An 18,563-nucleotide genomic window follows, 5' to 3' on the forward strand; every position below is an offset into this window, starting at 1 on the left:
TCGGTCGTCGATGATTTTGCTATCGACCAGATTACAATTACATATATCAATTGATTAAAATAATAGTATTTATATTTCTCGTCCTCCTAATAATATTCGTACTCATCGTATTAGTTTACAATTATAATTATACATAGTAAATAAATAAAGAATGTCTTCGGTCGAGTGTGAATAACGTCGGTCGACTTCATATAATAATCGGTCGTCGATGATTTTGCTATCGACCAGATTACAATTACATATATCAGTTGATTAAAACTCATTCATACTGACAAAATTGATTTCTACTACAAATAAATATAGCGTACAATGCCAATTTTATATTGTTCGCATGAACAAATTAATTGTGCTTACATCAAATCTTATCAATAGCTGGAAGGGACCAGTCATTGAGCCAAATCGCTGTGGTCAAAAATTTTCTGAAATCGGCAATGACATCATCATTCAGTTGATATGGATCGCCATTGCTCATCTCAGCAGCAATTGACCTCAAAGCATACAAACCACACTCGCCACTGCACTTAAAGAAGATAATTAGCTTTCACTATAGACCAAATATTACTTAAACATTATAGTACAAAACATTGATGACAAGTAACGTAAATGGAAGACCTTGTTTTTTGCTGGGGAAATGCACACAACCTAACGCACGTCCATCTCCTTTCTGCACCTTCAAAATCCAGGGATCTCAGAGTTTCCGGGACCAAGCTAATGACGCCCTTCACAGCTTTGTCGAAGTTGCTCCGAGTTGTCGCACTTATATCTGAATCCAAAAAGTAAATTAGTTGTTCCTTGACGTAAACCATCATCGTAACCCAATGGTTGGGTAGATGGATAGGAGCTAGAACCAAACTCGAAGACCACCAAGAGGACGAGGGCCAATCTTCTACACATCCAGTAATGTGGCTTGTGAGTTGCTCAACGTCAATTGGCTTGTCCATGCTTGAGTACTCTATTTGGAACAACTGTGCGAAATTAACGTTCATCAAAGAAACGTTCTCAGCTAATATTTCTGGGTACAACTTCTGTAAGCTCAGGAGGCCACGAATACACTCTGTCATATGCTGGATCATAAAAATATGTTAAAGGTATATATAAAACACAATACACATGCATGTAATGACAATTGAATCAAAATATGTTGACATGGGGCACTCACATCATATTCTAACCACTGTTCAGGGGTCATAAGAGTATGAAAAAAGTTTCGATCATATTTCCCATGTTTTTGTTTGGCCCGCAATTTCCTTTTCTCCATCTCAACCTTGGGCCAATCACGCCTGACTCTAAGCAAGTACCGCTTCTCAAACTCTTGACCTTGAAGTGCAGTGTTGGTGCCATACATGGGTGCGTGAAAGGGGGTTGAAACGGCAGATGATCTCAGCACCTTCCTCCTGCGCTCGGGTGTCAGGTGACTGAATACAATCATCTTCGGCTCATCCTCAACACAGTATTCTTAAACACATTGGAATAAATAAAATAGTCAACTACATGTAATAAATGGCCCAAACCATATTTAATTAAGGACTTGAACCATACCGGTAGGTGGTGGTCGTCGAAATTGCATTGTACTACCTGCAGCCTCTTCTTCATCTGTCCGGGATCCAAGCTCCGCATTAGCCGGAGTGACGACTAATCGTCAAAGATTAACACAAGTGATTTTAGTATGTTGTTAGGATCACAAAAAGGGTAAGGAATTTGAGATTGAGGATCGAAAGATGCAATTGATCTAAGAATGTTGTTCGGAGTACAAAAAAGTAATGGATTCTAACATGACGAACACGTACGTGGTTCATGCTGAGGTGGTGACTGAGGATCCTTCTCTCTTCCCTCATTGGAATACATTCCTTCTGTATAGAGAAATAAATAAAAAAGTCAACTAGATGAAATAAATGGCCCAAACCATATTTAATTCAGGACTTAAACCATACCGGTAGGTGCTGTTCGTCATAATTGCAGTGTAGAATCTGCAGCCACTTCTTCATGATTTTTTGCCTGACTGACGACTAGTGATCAAATATTACAAGAAGTGAGTTTAGGATGTTGTTAGGATCACAGAAAACTTGGAGATTCTAATACGTCGGAACACATACATGGCTCACAATGTGGGGGTGACTTTGGATCTGCATCAACATCCACTTCTTCATCTGTCCGGGATCCAAGCTCCGCATTAGCCGAAGTGACGACTAATCGTCAAAGATTAACACAAGTGATTTTAGTATGTTGTTAGGATCACAAAAAAGGTAAGGAATTTTACATTAAGGATCGAAAGATGCAATTGATCTAAGAATGTTGTTTGGAGTACAAAAAAGTAAGGGATTCTAACATGACAAACACGTACGTGGTTCATGGTGAGGTGGTGACTGAGGATCCTTCTATCTTTCCTCATTGGAAGACATTTCTTCTGTATAGAAAAATAAATAAACATGTCATTTTAGCGTGTTGTTAGGATTCAGAAGAATGGTATGGTATTTGGACACAAACAAAACAAATTCATACGTGACTGGTGAGGTTTTGGCTGCTGCTGAGTGCTACTAGAAAAGACAGCAAGATGGGCTCGCAATATATCTTCCAACTCTGTCATCTTCTGTCTCATATCAGCAAACTCACCACGCATCTCAGTGACCTCACCTCGCACCTCAGCAAACTCGGCTCGCATCTCGTTCATTGAAATTTGCATCACCGTCCCCATGAAATCAATGGATGTCTGCATGGAACGCATCATGTCTCCTAACATCTGAATTTCATTTGGCTTAGGCGGCTGCAAGCCACTGGCATTGATTGGAGATGGTGGCGGGATCGTGGAGTTATTGGGGCTATTGGACACCAGAGGGTTTGTCATCTCATTTTGGGCATCAGGTGACCGATCATGGATGTGTGACGACGGGTTCCCCGGAGGAATATTCACATTCGGTGTATGAACAAAACGGGAAGGGGGACGCTGGCAGCGCTACACCTTCTTCCCCTGGGCCATAAAATCAACGATTTGATCAATCACATGATCTGGAGAAGGGTCTTCAAATATTCCAGTGCTGAAGTGTGCTGACATACGCTCCTCGTCAGTGGGAGCAAGGATCCCGACAATGACAGCCTACAAGTAATACTCATAATTTAATGCGAGTAATGGATTTATGAATGAATACCATATATCTAAGAGACAAAACAATTACTTTACTTACATTGTCAAGGGATTTGAAGCATGAATTAATTTCTTCCTTCTTAGGAGCATTCTTGCTGCTCCAGTCCTTCGTGCTCCAATGACACATACGCGGAAGTGGTAGACCAGCCTCATCTAAATGAGTTGCAAAACTGTCCACAACGCCAGGTATGCATTCGTAGGACAGGATCTGCAATTATATAACATTTCTATTTAATAAAAAAATATGACTCAAATGATATTATTACAAAAAATGACAAATCAAGATGACTTCTTACTTGTAATGGATTGATGAAACCTGCAATGGTGTATGTGAGCGAATTCTATTTTTTTTCATTCATTTCTTTCAATTTGTCACTTAAATTCATCGACCGCAAGCTAGCAAGGACTACATCATATGCGCAAGACCCCCAAGGATATCTATTAAAAACATCAAAGTCTTCCACTAACCTAAGACACTCGGTGCCCACGGTCACAGATTGCCAAGTTCTCTTGGTCAACAGAACACCAGCGACAAAAAGAAGGCACGCTAGTTTTAACTTCTCAAGATTTACCTCATCACCGCCCTCGCTGCTCAACACACCAAGCCTATCTTCCAAGTTCCGCACAAAGACCACATCCATATCCCCAAAATGTCTAGCTTTAAAATCTAAATTCATTGGAATCTCAGGAATATCTTTGGAGCAGTTAAGTCCTGAGATCAAACAAAACTCTAGTTTTGAAAATCTTATAGGTCTCTTTCGAATCACCATCCAGAAATCATTTTTCGGTGAGTCTAATGTCTGCCTACTTATCAAATACCATAACAAACTCCCAGACAATTTATAATAATTTGCACTACATATCAGGTGACCAAATTGTGTTCTGCTCATCATGACTTCCATCTCGGCCGGATTAAGATACTTCATTATCTTTTCAGAAACATCTACGTACCATCCCAATGTAGTCAGTTTGCAAGAAAAACGATCAACTTTGAACCCTTTCCTTTTAAGAACAACCTGAAAATGTATTAAATCAATGAATACCTAATTACGACTGAAATCAGAAGCAATAAATGTTCAAAAAAAAGTCAATATCAAAATAATAAGTTAAATGAATCAGTCGAGATTAAAATATGATACAGTCGAGTTAAGAAAGAAATCGGTCAGGAAATGGTCGATAATTCCTGGTAAGTAATACAGTCGAGATTCATAACTTCATCAGTCGATATATGAAGAAAATCGGTCGGCACATAGTCGAGATTCGTCCAACGTAATGCAGTAGAGATTCATATCAACATGCTAAGTAATACAGTCGACATTCATTACAACATAAGTCGAGATATGAAACAAAACATTTGGAAATGGTCGAAATCTACTATGACTGTACTACTGTTTCCCTAGGAATGGACAAACATATGAAAATAGAAAAACCTAGGTTTCTCGATGACTTACAGAAACGTTTTCCTCTGCCATTGCTGCAATGCTTCTTGTCGAGAACGAAAGAGGTTACGGGGAGTAAAAGAGCTACGACGACGACGAAGGAGGGCTTCAACGGCCGTTCAATAGGGTTCCGTTCCGACGGTTCCGTTAAAAATTGAAAAGCAGACAGAGGGAAAATTGAAATTGCAGTAAACCAGTCAATTACATCAGTCGAGAAATCATTTACCGAGTCGACGAGTGTTAAAATGGTTTGTATCTCATTTTGGATTTTGTTTTATTCAACTTAAGATTTTTACTTAAGGATAAAATTGTCTTTTTCATTCTGAGATATATTTGCTCAAATAAAAACAAGACGGGGTCCATATCCCTCATTTTCCCTATACCTACACATAAAATAAAAAATAAACCGCCAAGTGCAAGCCGCCGCCTCCCTCCCCTCTCCCCCACCTAAACCGCCACCTCTCCTCCTCGAAGCCGCCGGAATCACCTAGTCCCTCAAGGAAAAGTCTTCATCTCCCTCTCCTCTAAAATTTAAGCTAAGTTTGGGCATTATTTCGAAGGTTTGAGGCAAGTATACATCTTCCTTTTCTCACCAAACAAGCATATTATGTTGTGTTCTTGTTAAGGATGCTTGTGTTCGGTTTTCTCCATGATTGAGCTAGGGTTTTGGGTTGGTTCTTGAAATTTCAGTTAGGTTTCATGTATATTTCGAAATATTTTGTGGGTTTGTGTTGATTTTGAATTATGTTAGAGGTCTTTAATGAATTTATGCATATAGGTTGGTATTTCGAATTGTTGGTGGAATTTTATTGTTGTTTTTGTATGTATTTTAAAAAATAATGCTTTGATGAATGAGGGGCTGCCCTAACTATGAATTTAATCTTGTTGTTGGTGTATTTTGTTGGTGTATTTATGGTGGTTGAGGTTGCATTGAGGGCTGGATGTGAGGAGGATCATTTCTTATAGTTGGTTAGGTGATTGTGCATGCGTGTGGGTTTGGCTTGAGAAATGTGGGTTGTGCTTGGACCTGGGCTGGTTAGGGGTCTGGAAATGGTTCAAGTGATGTCCCATGGTGATTGTGTAGAGTGGTCATAGGCTGGCTGTGAGGGATAAGATCGAAAGGGGGCTTGTTGTTGCATGTTGGAGTTGTGCAGATTTTTCCGAGCCATGTGTAGGGCTGTTGGCATTCGGTTCAGGTGGATGGTTCGGGCTGCAAGGGCTGGGTGTGGGCTGGTCCTAACTCAATTCCCGGATGTTTGGAGTGTGTCGGTTCAACTTGAGAGCAATTCGGTTATGTTTTGATCGAGTTAGGAGAGTTACAAGGCGAGGTGGTTAGTGCAGATTTTTGTGCCGTGTTTGATGCTGTTAATGGTTCGGTTCAGGTGAGTGGTTTGGGCTGAAATGGCTGGCTGTTGGCTGGTCCTAAGTCAAGTCTAGGATGCGGGGGTCATTTTGGTTCAAGTGGAGAACAATTCGGATAAGTGTTGGTTAAGTTATGGGTGGTTTAAAATGGAGTGGTTAGTGCAGAATTTTGTGGAGGATAGGGGCTGTGTGGTGTTCGTGCAGGCTACTCGGTTTCGCACGAGAACTTAAGGACTGATCCTTGGGTTAGTTCAGGGTGTGTAGGAAGTGCCGGTTCAAGTAGGAATCATTTCGGGTAAGAGATGACCGAGTTGTGGGTTTTTCGGGTCCGGTACTCGGATTGCGCCACTTTTGAGAAGAGAGGAAGTTGAGAGAAATAAATTCTTAATTTTGGGGCAGCACCTTAACCATCATTTGCATCATTTAAAGCTCTCATTTTCAAGTGTGTAAAGTATATTCTTTTGAAGTCTATTTTTAAGGCGTTGGTGCATGATTTTGTAAGTTGACTCTCTTAGTGATTTTTTTTATCATGTTTACAAAAGAAGAAAGACAAGAAATTTATGTTGAGTTATTTTCAAAGAAATCCTTTTTTCAAGATAAGTTAAGTTTTACGCAAGTTGAGTCAAGAAAAATATTTTGAATGAGGAAAATTTGTTGTGACTATATCAGGGCAATGTGGGGTCGGAAGATGTCTTGGTGTCCTTGCCAAACTCAGGATAGAGTGGGGCCGAGAGATATCTTGGTTTGCTACCAAACTCAGGGCAATGAGGGATAGGGAGAAATCTCAGTGTCCTTGCCAAACTCAGGGCAATGTGAGGTCGGTAGAAATCCCGGTGTCCTTGCCAATCAGGGTAATGTGGGGTTGAAAGAAATCTTGGTGTCCTTGACACTCAGGGCAATGTGGGGTCAGAAAAAATCTCGGTGTCCTTGCCAACCTAGTACTATGGTTTATATATTGATCAATCAAAACAGAATTCACAATCGAGGATCTAAAGTCACAGAAAATGATTCAAGTAAAGTTCAGTTAAAGTTCAGCAGTTAAGTCTCATTTTCAGTTTAAGTTTCAGTTTCAGATAGGATTTCAGTTAAAGTTACAAGAATGAGTTTCAGTTAAAAATTCAAGTTTTAAGTTCAAGCTGGTTGAGTTTAATGCATGTGACCTCTTTTAGTTCAAGTCTTATTTCTAGTGAAAGAATTTTTCGAGTAAAGTTTCAAAGTAGTTGATTACAATTATTTTAAATGCATGTGCATGTATTATTTAGTATTTGCTATTAAAGGTTTAAACTTGTTGAGTCTTTAGACTCACTACACTTGTTTGGTGCAGGTTCTCACGTTGAGATCGAGGGGTGGGACACTTGAGGAAATTGCAATGCGGCAGAGCACGACACCCTTCGACCTATGCTAGCTTTCCGCAAATGTTTTATATGTAGAATTTAATGTCATGTATTTTATTTAAGGTTTATAAGTTAATTTAAAAAATTGTAGAAACCGTTTAGTTTGTTGATTAATATTTTTATGTTATGACTAAATTTGTAAGTTTACATCTGAGGACGTCTTATCCATAATTTTTGCATTTCAGATTTTTACTATTTTATTGTTTAATGATATTTATGAAAATGATTTATGTCAGTGAATATTAATATGGGTTACTATTGACATTTAAAGTACAAGTTATGAATTTTTTTTTCGCGTTTATTAATTTTAAAACTTTAGATTATTCAGTAAAAGATTTAGAGTCCTCTCAACATCCATCCGACAAATGTCAACGATATGGTCATTGTAGATACATTTATTTTTTTTGGCATTCCTGCATTCATTCTCATTGATCAGGTGCATCGCATTATTTTATTTCTGCCTGGTTTGTTAATCTCGTCATAGATTATCGTATGTGTAGTCGTCCGACTCCTAATTAATCTAATCTACTACTTAAACATGATTAAGGGATCCTCATTTGGGTTTAAGAAGTTGAAAATCGGATTCAAAACGATCAAAAATGGTTCCGAAGGCTCCAAGTGTTGGGACAGTTCAGAATCTCCGAAGAGTAGTTCGGAAGCACCGAACTAGTTCGGAGGCCAGAGTTGGTAATCGGAAGTATCGAGCAGTTCAGAAGCTATGAACTAGAGATCGGAAGCTCCGATATTGTGCCAGTAAGACATGGTATGGGTTTTGATTGTGTGATTGGACTTGAGAGAGGTCGGAAGTTCCAAACTAGAGTTTGGTAGATCCGAACTGTGTCGACAACAATGTGTTGTCCAATCAGAGACATGCATTCAATAGAGGGAGTTCGAAAGGACGATCGGTAGTTCTGAAGTGCGTTCGGAAGATCCGAACTAGGGATCAGACATTCTGTTCGTGGTCTATAAATAGAGGCCGAGAGCTTCATTTTATTCACTCATTCCTACAAATTCTCTCTCGTTTCTAGTTAGATTTAAGGGTTTTTGGGTGACGTATTCAAGGCTAGGCGGTGACAAAATGCTATCGGGATCGTAGCACTGTTGCGCCTTGAGTTTAGGGCAATCTTCATCCAAAGGCTGACTACGGACACAGGTATATCTCTAGACTCTGATTAGCTTCAGTGAGTAGCTATTATTCAAGTTAAGGCATTTAGTAGACGTTTAGTGATACGGTTATTGTCTGCTTATAGGATTGGACTAGAGAGCTAGTATCGTTAGGTTGCTTATTTTGAGGTACGGACGTACTATCCGAGATACCCTGATTGAGTATTCATGTTCTATGCTTTCATGATTTATATGGTATGGCTTATGTGCATTTAATGTGTCATGACTATTATGCTGCATGCATTATCACGTTGAGCCTTTACCTTGATATTACCTTTAGAGGGGTTGCTCAGCCCCGAGGTTTTGTGGATGTATGTCATGGATTTGAGTCCGGATATTCCACATATTTCTTAAGGTATTGGAGTACCTCCTGATGCAATGACCCAGTGTACTACATACCATAACGTCATTTATTGAGCAAGAATTTCTACCGTGATAGGTTTCTGGAACCCGTTCATTTGCATTTATCATTCATAGTTTTCGTATACTCATATTTTCGTACTGAGTGTTGTTAGCTCACTTCTTTGGTTTTGGTTATGGACACCCCATTCTACGGGGAAGGACTTAGGTTGGACGGACCGGGTGAAACGTCCTACAACTCCTACTGAATTTTTTTTTTAAACTCTCAAACAATAAAATAATGAATATATATATATATATATATATGCCCATACATATATATATATATCATACTTAAAAATAAATTTTCTTAATTTAATATACATATACCCAATAAATACAATGAAAGTACACGGATGAAATTAAATACTTAAAATTAATTACTAAATAATCCTTTATAAAAAATCCATAATGAAATTTCTAAATAATAATTCTACTCCAAAATCCATGCAAACTTTAAAATAAATAATTAAATCTAACATCCATGCATATACTAAAAATCTAAAGTAATAAAACATGTGCGGAAATGAGTATCCTAAATCTCAACATAAAAATCATCATAGAGCAATGGTCACAGGTTCTAGCCGCCTGGATACTCATACGCCCTCGCCTCCAGTCGAGAACACATTATCCTCATTGACATTTTGCTCACCAGCACCATTTAAATCTAGTGAGCCTAGAGGCTCAGCACGTTCTATCCTTAAATAACAATATGAAATCACATACAAGCACACATTATATAAAATACGTGAATATAACTATACGTGCATGATCTTAAAATTATATGCATATAAACATGAAATAAATAACTATACTGCTTAATCATCATGCTATAACAGACATCATTATACTTAATAAATCTCATAAAATGACATAACATGAATTCTTAGTTTTCAACAGGTCGTATCCATGTCGGTGGCCTCATACTAAGCGATTAAATAATCTTAAAACCAACGTACGTGGCGGTGGGGTTTCCACCTCTGTGCTGCCATTTCACCATTACTCAATGCTGGATCCATAAGCTCATCATAACATAAACATTAACAGAAAGGTCACCGGGCCCAGTTATCCCGGCTTCCAACCACATCACTTTCCACCTTCACTTTAACTTCCATAAAAATATTATTTTTCTTAACATATCTTTAAACTTAACATAAAAATTCTTACATGGTGCATGAACTTAAAAATTCTCATCATTTCTTTATTTCATGAAAATTTGCCCGTAAATATATATTTAATTTATTTTCTTAAAAATCATACTTATATATCTAATAAAAATGCATGCATGGATTAAATATATATTTACGGACCTTTATTTTTTCAAGGACTTGTTCGAGCTACTGACCACTTAACTTAAACCCATAAATTCCTAGACTGACTCAATAAGCATTTAGCCTAGTAAGACTTGGCCCATATATTATCATGGACCCCCAGGCCCATGGAAAACTAATGGGTTCACTAAAAATATTATTTAAGTCCATATACTTATTTAACTCAAAATTAATCTAGTAATTATTAACTAGACCATTAACATAAAAATTAGATCATTAAATTACTAAACCCAACATAATTTGGCCCAATAATTTTCATGGATCACACGGCCCATGAAAAATTAGTGGGCTCACTTCATTAATTATTTAAGCCCATTAAACTAGTCCAATTAATTAATTAACCAAGCCCAAGCCCATTAATTAACACCTTAAACTTTTAATAAATTAAAAATAAAAATAACCGAGTCCAAATAATATAATCTAGACCCGGAAAAAAATAATTTGACCCAATATATTTTAGACCCGACCCGGACTCGAAAAGCGGAGCCCGGCCTGCCAAAACACAAGAAACAACCCTAGCTTACCTCTCCCAAAGCCCAACTCAAGGCAGCCTTGAGCGGCTTCAGAAAATCTGATCGTGCCGCCTTCTTAGGCCAGATTTGGCCATGAAATAACCTCCCATACTTAGCCAACACCCAGACGGTTCTAATACAACAAATTTTACCTTAAACCGAGCCCTGTAGAAGGAGAACGAATCAAAACAACAAAGCCCCTCTGCTGTACGTGCAGAACGCGACGGCTGATTTCCGGCCGTTCGGCCGCCCAGATCCTGCAACCACGGCTGGATCACCACCTGAAAAACCTTCGCAATGATCTTGGGGTTATAACTCAACTGGAACCAGCCTAAAACGCATTTTGTGGACCAAGAACGAGCCCTCGCACGCAAACCGCTCAGTTTGCATCTAAACCCGCGTCCAGCATGAACCTAGCCCAAACCAACGACTAAAGCCACTGAGCCATCATCCAACCATGACCCTAGGGACCCTATATCAACCCTCAACCCGTTGGTCAGCAAGCTAGAACAATCCATGATAGAAAAACGTGAGAAAATTGATTCATAAGCCTTCAAAACGTATGTTCTATGCATGTTCATGAGTTTTCTTCATTAAAACCACATACATCATGCAAGATCATAATTTTCATGCTAAAATCAAAATAATATGACTTAAATGGTGTTCAAGAAGGGATTCAAACGTGCCTTGTGAAGTTTTAAATTCAAAAACACGATGCCGATGCGTAGGAGGATCTCCGGGACGAACGACCTTTGAAACCTTGCTTAAATCTTCAGAAAAATCATGTGAGATGTGTGTGCGGTGATGAGGGAACGTGAAGGAGTCTGCAGATGGCGGCTAGGGATGAAAACGCGAGGATGGAGAACAAGAATGAGGGCCAAACTTAATTATTTGTTTGTGGGTTAATGGGTTGGGTTTTTGCTAATTAATTAAAATATTTAAACCCAATTAAAACCCTCTAAAATCTTATGCATTTTATGTAATTTTCGAATTAAACTAATGTGGGTTTTTCAAAGGCTAATAAAAGCTCTTAAAATGAGCTATTTTGGTGAAAATTGGGCTTCTACATATGTATATATATTAAAACTCTTATTTTCTTAAATAAAATATTAAAATACTAATTTATAACTTTTAAAAATTCTAGTCATAAATTTTTTTTGATGAAACCTTTTATCTCGTTTGTTCACGGTCTCGTCTACGCGATCGCAAAATATTCTTATCTCAAATCGTAAATCTCATAATAACGGGTTAAATGTTATACTAAATTTAAAACATGAAAATAAATCACATAATACACATAATAACACATAAAAATCATTTAACCCCTTATTCTTAATTTTCTTTAAAATTCATTAAATCCCTCTAGTTATGCATGCGGGTTTACGTAGCAAATTTTCGGGCGTTACACCGGGAGTAGCGGTCGTTGAGCAACAGTAGTCTGGATTGTACTGTACCAGGTTTCCATTTGTGGAGTTTTAGTATTACTTCGATTGAGTTGTATAAACAATTATCGTTAATTTCTTTTGGACCGGTTGTATTCATGCCGGTAGTTTTTAGTTGAATTAATTAAGTTTCTGCTGGTTTATTTTATTATTGAATATTAAGTTATTTTGCGTGCTTAAGCTTTGATTACTTAGTGATTCTAGGAAGGGTCACTACATTTTTTATATCAGGGCATGCATTGATATTTGGGATCTAGATAAACTTTATTGAGGTTAAAATTTTGTTACTTTTATTGATGGAAGGACGTGGAGACGAGAGCCATGGGAGTGTCGGTGGCATTGGGGAGACGACGAAGAGAGAGATCATCCTCAGAGACACCGTCACCACAGAGATTATAGACACCGATTCGACTTACGTAGGTTTGTGCATATGGATCCTAAGCCATTGGCAGACGGCGAGACTTCGGAAGACGTGGAGAACTGGTTAGATAGGATGGAGAACTACTTTGAGGTCTATCATTGCACTGATGAGCAGAAAATGCAGGCTGTTAAATTCCTTCTAGAAGGGAGTTCCCGCAAGTGGTGGAGGTCTACTTCCGTGCCTTTTGTATTTGCGTGAGGTTCAGATACTTGGGCCGAGTTCCATGAGACGTTTATGAAACTGTATTTCCCTCCAGCACTCCATCGGTCTAAGATGAACGAGTTGATGAACTTGAAGTAGGGCAACATGACCATCGAAGAGTAAAACTAGAAGTTCTTTGAGCTGCTACCGTATTGTCCATATGTTGCTAACAGCTTCGAGGCCAAGTATGAACAATTTCTGCAGGGCCTTAATCCAGAGATACACAATCGAGTAGCTATCTTCGACACTCTGACGTCGTATGAGGTGCTTGTTAACCGTTGTCGACAGACAAAGGACAACATTTAGCGGAACATGAACTTATCCTCCTTCCGACCAGGTAACTCTTTTGGTCCTAAGACCCAGTCTTTCAAGAAGCCTGGTGCATATTCTGCTTCAGGTTTAGGCACTACAACAAAAATGGAATACGACAACGGATGTCGTAGGGGTCTCAAAACCATTGTACTTTTGGGTGTTGTAAAAAATATACCCAATGACAAAGGTTTTTATCCGTTGTCGTATATCAAACTTTTAACAACACTGAAAATTACAACAGTTTTAAAATGACAATGACAACGGATTTTATCCGTTGTCGTTGCTAAAAAAACAAGAAAATAATTTAATATACATATTTTCAATATTATAAATAAATCAAAATTTAAAATTTCTAAAATAAAATTTAATATACAATTTTTCAATATTACAAATCCATCAAAATTCTAATTCTAATTCTAAATCAATCTACACTAGAAAATATATAGAGTTATCAACTAATCTATATAAATTAACTTGGAACACTTCTTCCAGCATAGATTAAAATCCACCATTATCCCCTGCAACAATTCAAAACAAGATTACAGTAGAAAATGAAAATTATCGAGAAGTGACACAAACATAGAATAAATGCGAATTTTAGTTTTCCTTCACAGGGAAAACTTATTCCAGCAATTCTCTCACACACAACATTACTCGAGTGACGTACAAAAGAAAATAACTTAATTTTTCAAGTTGATTTACCCATTTTATCTATTAATAATATGTTTTCAATGAATTAATTATAACAACAAGTATATTACAACAAATTTCTTTATCAGATAAATATTTGACACAAATAATCTTGGATAGTGATATCATTAAGAAATCAAAAGATATAATCCAGAAAATTTCACATTCTTGAACTGAAAATAATCAAAAAACTTACGAGATGTCTAGTAATGTGGACAGTACTGGTGCAGCGAGTGGAAGAGGTAATATGAAGAAGGAGCAGTGATGAGGCTTTTCTTATAAAGATGGAGTAGCTCTTGCGGTAGCAGCGCCAGCAATCATATGTCGGAAAATCAAAGCCTGCAGTTCAAAATCCTTCCATTGATCCAAGCTGAAATGGCTACCCTTCATGAAAGGAAACATGCCCAAATATAAAAGATCCAGCCCACAAAGCCAAGCCAACACACTGACAAAAGCTACAAACTTGTTAAACTTGTAAGCTAAAAAAATCCTAGAAAACTTTCGAACAAAGCAAGCAAGAAAGAAAAATAAAATTGAAGAAAACATGCTTTAAACTGCTAGCGCACCAACAATTGGGCGTGTAAAATGTGTGCGAGCAGCCTTCGATTTCCAGTTCCCCTGGAGGCGCCGCCGCCAAGCTACACCACTCATGCGAGAGCAATACTGCCGATGAGTCTTCACCACCAAACATGAGTAAATAATTTTCTTTAACATTACAAATTGCATTAATTAACAGAGTAGATTATTTTATCTTTAGGAGTGGAAAGTGCAGAGGCAGACCTCAAAAAATCATAGGTAACAGTGAGAGGCGTTTTTGGACCCGAACCTATAGTCGAATACGTGAAGAAAAGGACTGGAAAACAATCCGTCTTTATGGGAGCAGACACGGAGAAAGAAGGAGGAAAGGGAACTGAAGGTGGAGAACAAGAGAAGAAACCGAAGGAAGGAGAAAAGGATGGAGAAGCCAAGAAATCCGGAGAAAACAATGAAAATGGCCGTGGCAACGGAGGAGCTTACACACCTCCATTTTTCTAAAGTATCAATAAATAGTGACAGAGTATGGGTACACACATTAATAAGCAAGCACTCGAAACAATAACAACACATGGCACACAATATCAAACCACAAAGCTTTGAAATCCACCCCAATAAAAAACAAGAAACTCTTGATTCGCAAAAACCACGAGAACAGAAACACGAGAAAAGATTTGATGGAAAATTCAGCTCCATCAATATACTTAAGCAAAAGCTAAAAAGAAAACAGCTTGATCGCCATTAGCACACAAACCTCTGTGGCCAGAAGAATGAATTTGAGGTAGGCCATGAACTTGAAGCCTCGTTTTCTATTCAATAATGAAAATATCTACACTGACCTGTTGAAGAAACGAAAGCCATTAATGGTGAATCGATCTCTCCTTGCTTTCTGCAAGGCACTCTGCGGTGAAACAGATAATGTATATAATACACTTGTTCATGTAAAAGATAAAAGTAAATACTTTTTGTTATATATGATTTTAATTATTATTTACCGATGGAAGTTTACGGAGACGATTCCGGCTCGATACTGGGCTATTTTAAGGAACATGGGCATGGCGAGATCGAAGTGTGTCCTGGGAGGATTGCACTAGCAGCCATTATCGTTTCTCCTTTATTTTCTTAATCAATCTATCCATCAAGTTGTAAAATCAAATGTTAGAATCCCATAAGTACATCGGCTGATAGATCTTGCAAAGAAGTTCATCATGAGCAAGTCAAGACATTAATGCATCAACATAATATTCAACGAAATATTTATCAAGCTAATTAGAAGATCAATTTCGGGCAATGCACTCAGACAGATTTATTTTCATGTTCCATATATGATTTAGCATGTATCAATGATTTATTCGTTTGTCTTTACGGTTGGAATCTTACCATGGGAACTAAAATATCTTCCTTCCCAGTTTTTTGCAAGAACGTGAAGGATAGCATTCCGATACTTTGTGTAGCACTACAAGGGCAAAGAAAACAAAGATGATCGACTTGTAAAATTTTTGAGAAGATTGTGGTAACATAATTATAATCTACCTTCCCCCCGTCTTTCGTGGATTGCGTGAGAACACAATGACATCTGCCCCAAGTCTCATAGTTCTAGTCTTAAAACCATTTCCATCAAGTAAAAAATAGAGACCCTTTAGCATGTCACTGAAACCATTCATAAAATGTAATCACTCACATTAACCAATTGTGTTCGCCAGCTTGCTTTTTGCCGAATAGCCTAGAGACATAAAGTGTCGCATTTTATTAGGAGCCATGCCACCGTCATTATCTGTCAGTGGATAATTGTAGTCTGGACAGAAATTAGTATAATAAAAAAACAAAAATTAATTCAGACAAACTAATCGCCAGCATCTTGCAATCTCACATGATGAAAAAATTAAGAAATTTGTAATACTACTATGTAACTTCCACTAACAAGATTTTACTTTTGTCCTTCACGTTGTCTAGCACATCTATGTTGACATAAGTAGCTCCATGGAAAACCTGGTGAACAATCGAAGTTATCTAGTTCATAAACAACTCAGAGCACCTTTTCTCTATTGGATAGACCAAGAAAAAGAACAAATTTTGACAAGAAGAAAATAAAAAAAATCAAGAGTCCTTTGAGGCCTTCATGCATTCTGCTCATTAATCCAATGACTTTGAAATATCATGAGACAGAGAATCACATGAAAAATGAAAAATAACAGGCATGAATAATAGCTCTTCCCTACGACACTTAAAATAGGCCATGTATCAACTGATATATTCTAAAATGCAACACTCACGTAGAAGAGTTGGATCAGTTAAATAGGAATAGAATCTAAAAATACCCCAACATGGTTCTTCCAAGTAAATGTGTAAAAGAATTAAGTTGTATCAAATTAAATCATAAGTTTACCTTCGGATAAGATTAAGAAGGTCTAATGAAGGATGCAAAACTCAGTATATCCAATATCATTCAGAAATCAGAAGATATAATCCAGAAAGTTTCACATTCTTGAACTGAAAATAATCAAAAAACTTAGGAAATAGCTGGTAATGTGGATAGTACTGGTGCAGGGAGTGGGAGAGGTAATATTAAGAAGAAGTAGCAGCAATTAGGATTTTCTTAAGAAGATGGAGTAGCTCTTGTGGTAGCAGCGCCAGCAATCATATGCTGAAAAATCAAAGACTGCAGTTCAAGATCATGTCATTGAGCCAAGCTGAAATAGCTACCATTCCTGCAAGGAATCATGCCCAGATATAAAAGATCCATCCCACAAAGCCAAGCCAACACACTGACAAAAGCTACAAACTCCTGAGACTTGTAAGATAAAAAAAATCCTAGAAAAATTTCGAACACAGAAAGCAAGAAAGTAAAATAAACTTGAAGAAAACATGCTTTAAAATGTCAGCACCAAAAAATTATTTACTCATGTTTGGGATAGCGGAATTGGGATGGCAGAAATTCGTGGCGGTGAAGAAAATGGAGGGGCTCCCCAGGTAGCACCACCTAGGGGCGTGGGCAGCGTCGCATTTGATCTCAAAGCACGCCCCGCAACTCAGCCCATTGCTGAAGAGCGCGGTGCTCAGTGCTGCCATGTTCACGCCATAGCCTTGGCTGTACAAATTCCCGTACCCACAAGAACAACCTAATTAAAGTAATTAATTTACATTAAAAACCAGAAGAGAAAATTTGGAGGAGGATTTCCAAGAGACGACAACTTACCCATTGATCCTGAGGCGTTGCTGCCGTTGTAGAAGGTGGCGGGCGGATTTCCAAGAGACGCCGGTGTACACGCCGAGGATTCTGTCCTATATAGGAGCAAGAAAATGGGGCGAAGGGTTGGGGATAGGGTTTGGGTTTCCCCTTATTAGTGAATGTGTACATATATTTTTTAAAAAAGCAAAAAAAAAAAAAAAAAAAAGAAGACAAAGACAACGGTTTACAAAAAATGTTGTCTTAAACTGCATAAAACAATACAAAAAGACAACAGTAAAAAAAAACCATTGTCATAGGCGATAAAACACCCACTCATAGAAAAAGGTTTTTTAAAACCGTTGGCTTTTTAGTATTGTTAATTAAAATAAGTCCAACGACAACGATTTTTGTAAAAACCATTGTTAAATTCCAAAAGACAACAATTTGTGTATAAAACCATTGTCTTTTTAGTATTGTTAATTAACAGTTTTGTTGTAGTGAGGTTCCGATGGAGGTGTGTTCCACTTTGGGAAGAAGAAAGGTTAGTGCGATAAGTGTGGGGGACGTCATCCTACAGACAGATGCAGTGAAGCAGGTGGTGCTTGTTTCTGTTGTGGCTAGATGGCTCACATGAAGAGGGACTGTACGCAGACGAGTGGAGTCTTAGCATCCAACTCTGGTTCTCAAGCATCAGTTCCACAGAGGCCATCAGGACAGTCAGTTGGGAGCAACAACCAGAGGCCACGTATTCCCGGAAAAGTCTTTGCGCTGAGCCAAGATCAGGTTCAGAAAGAGAATGAGGAGGTTATCGCAGGTACATTTATTTTCTGCAGAATTCTTGCTTTCGTTCTCATAGATACTGGTGCATTGCATTCATTCGTTTTGGCACATTTTGTTAAGCTCCATAGATTGTCATACATATCCCTAGACGTAGTACTTTCTGTATCTACCCCGACAGGTCATTCAGCTTTGGCCAAGCGTCTAGTTTTGGGTTGTTCATTAGAGTTTGAAGGCTCTAAGTTATCAGCAAATCTTATGATTTTAGCGATGGAGG

General features: G+C 38.0%; 1 protein-coding gene and 1 pseudogene across 1 annotated transcript; both read right to left on the reverse strand.

Annotated features, from left to right (window-relative positions):
• Window positions 1-355: 355 nt before the first annotated feature.
• Window positions 356-2,528, reverse strand: LOC140862716 (uncharacterized). Its single transcript, XM_073265752.1, has 7 exons — window positions 2,500-2,528; window positions 2,342-2,404; window positions 1,540-1,632; window positions 1,160-1,455; window positions 854-1,064; window positions 613-763; window positions 356-515 (listed from the first exon to the last, which is right to left on the reverse strand). Exons 3-7 carry the CDS (start codon window positions 1,565-1,567, stop codon window positions 356-358), a joined length of 846 nt encoding a protein of 281 aa, XP_073121853.1. The 5' UTR covers window positions 1,568-1,632; window positions 2,342-2,404; window positions 2,500-2,528.
• Window positions 2,529-15,044: 12,516 nt separating this feature from the next.
• Window positions 15,045-17,824, reverse strand: LOC140862717 (expansin-A6-like; annotated as a pseudogene).
• Window positions 17,825-18,563: the final 739 nt, after the last annotated feature.

This window comes from Henckelia pumila, chromosome 4 (genome assembly GCF_033568475.1).
Source record: "Henckelia pumila isolate YLH828 chromosome 4, ASM3356847v2, whole genome shotgun sequence".
Classification (NCBI taxonomy): Eukaryota; Viridiplantae; Streptophyta; class Magnoliopsida; order Lamiales; family Gesneriaceae; genus Henckelia; species Henckelia pumila.

What these genes read in the sequence shown, in the direction of transcription:
- LOC140862716 (XM_073265752.1), bottom strand. Translation starts at nt 1,567, where the DNA reads ATGCAATTTCGACGACCACCACCTACCG. An exon ending in TCGACGACCACCACCTACCG is followed by an intron (nt 1,456 to 1,539) that starts GTATGGTTCAAG and finishes AATGTGTTTAAG; the next exon opens with AATACTGTGTTGAGGATGAG. An exon ending in AACAGTGGTTAGAATATGAT is followed by an intron (nt 1,065 to 1,159) that starts GTGAGTGCCCCA and finishes TTTATGATCCAG; the next exon opens with CATATGACAGAGTGTATTCG.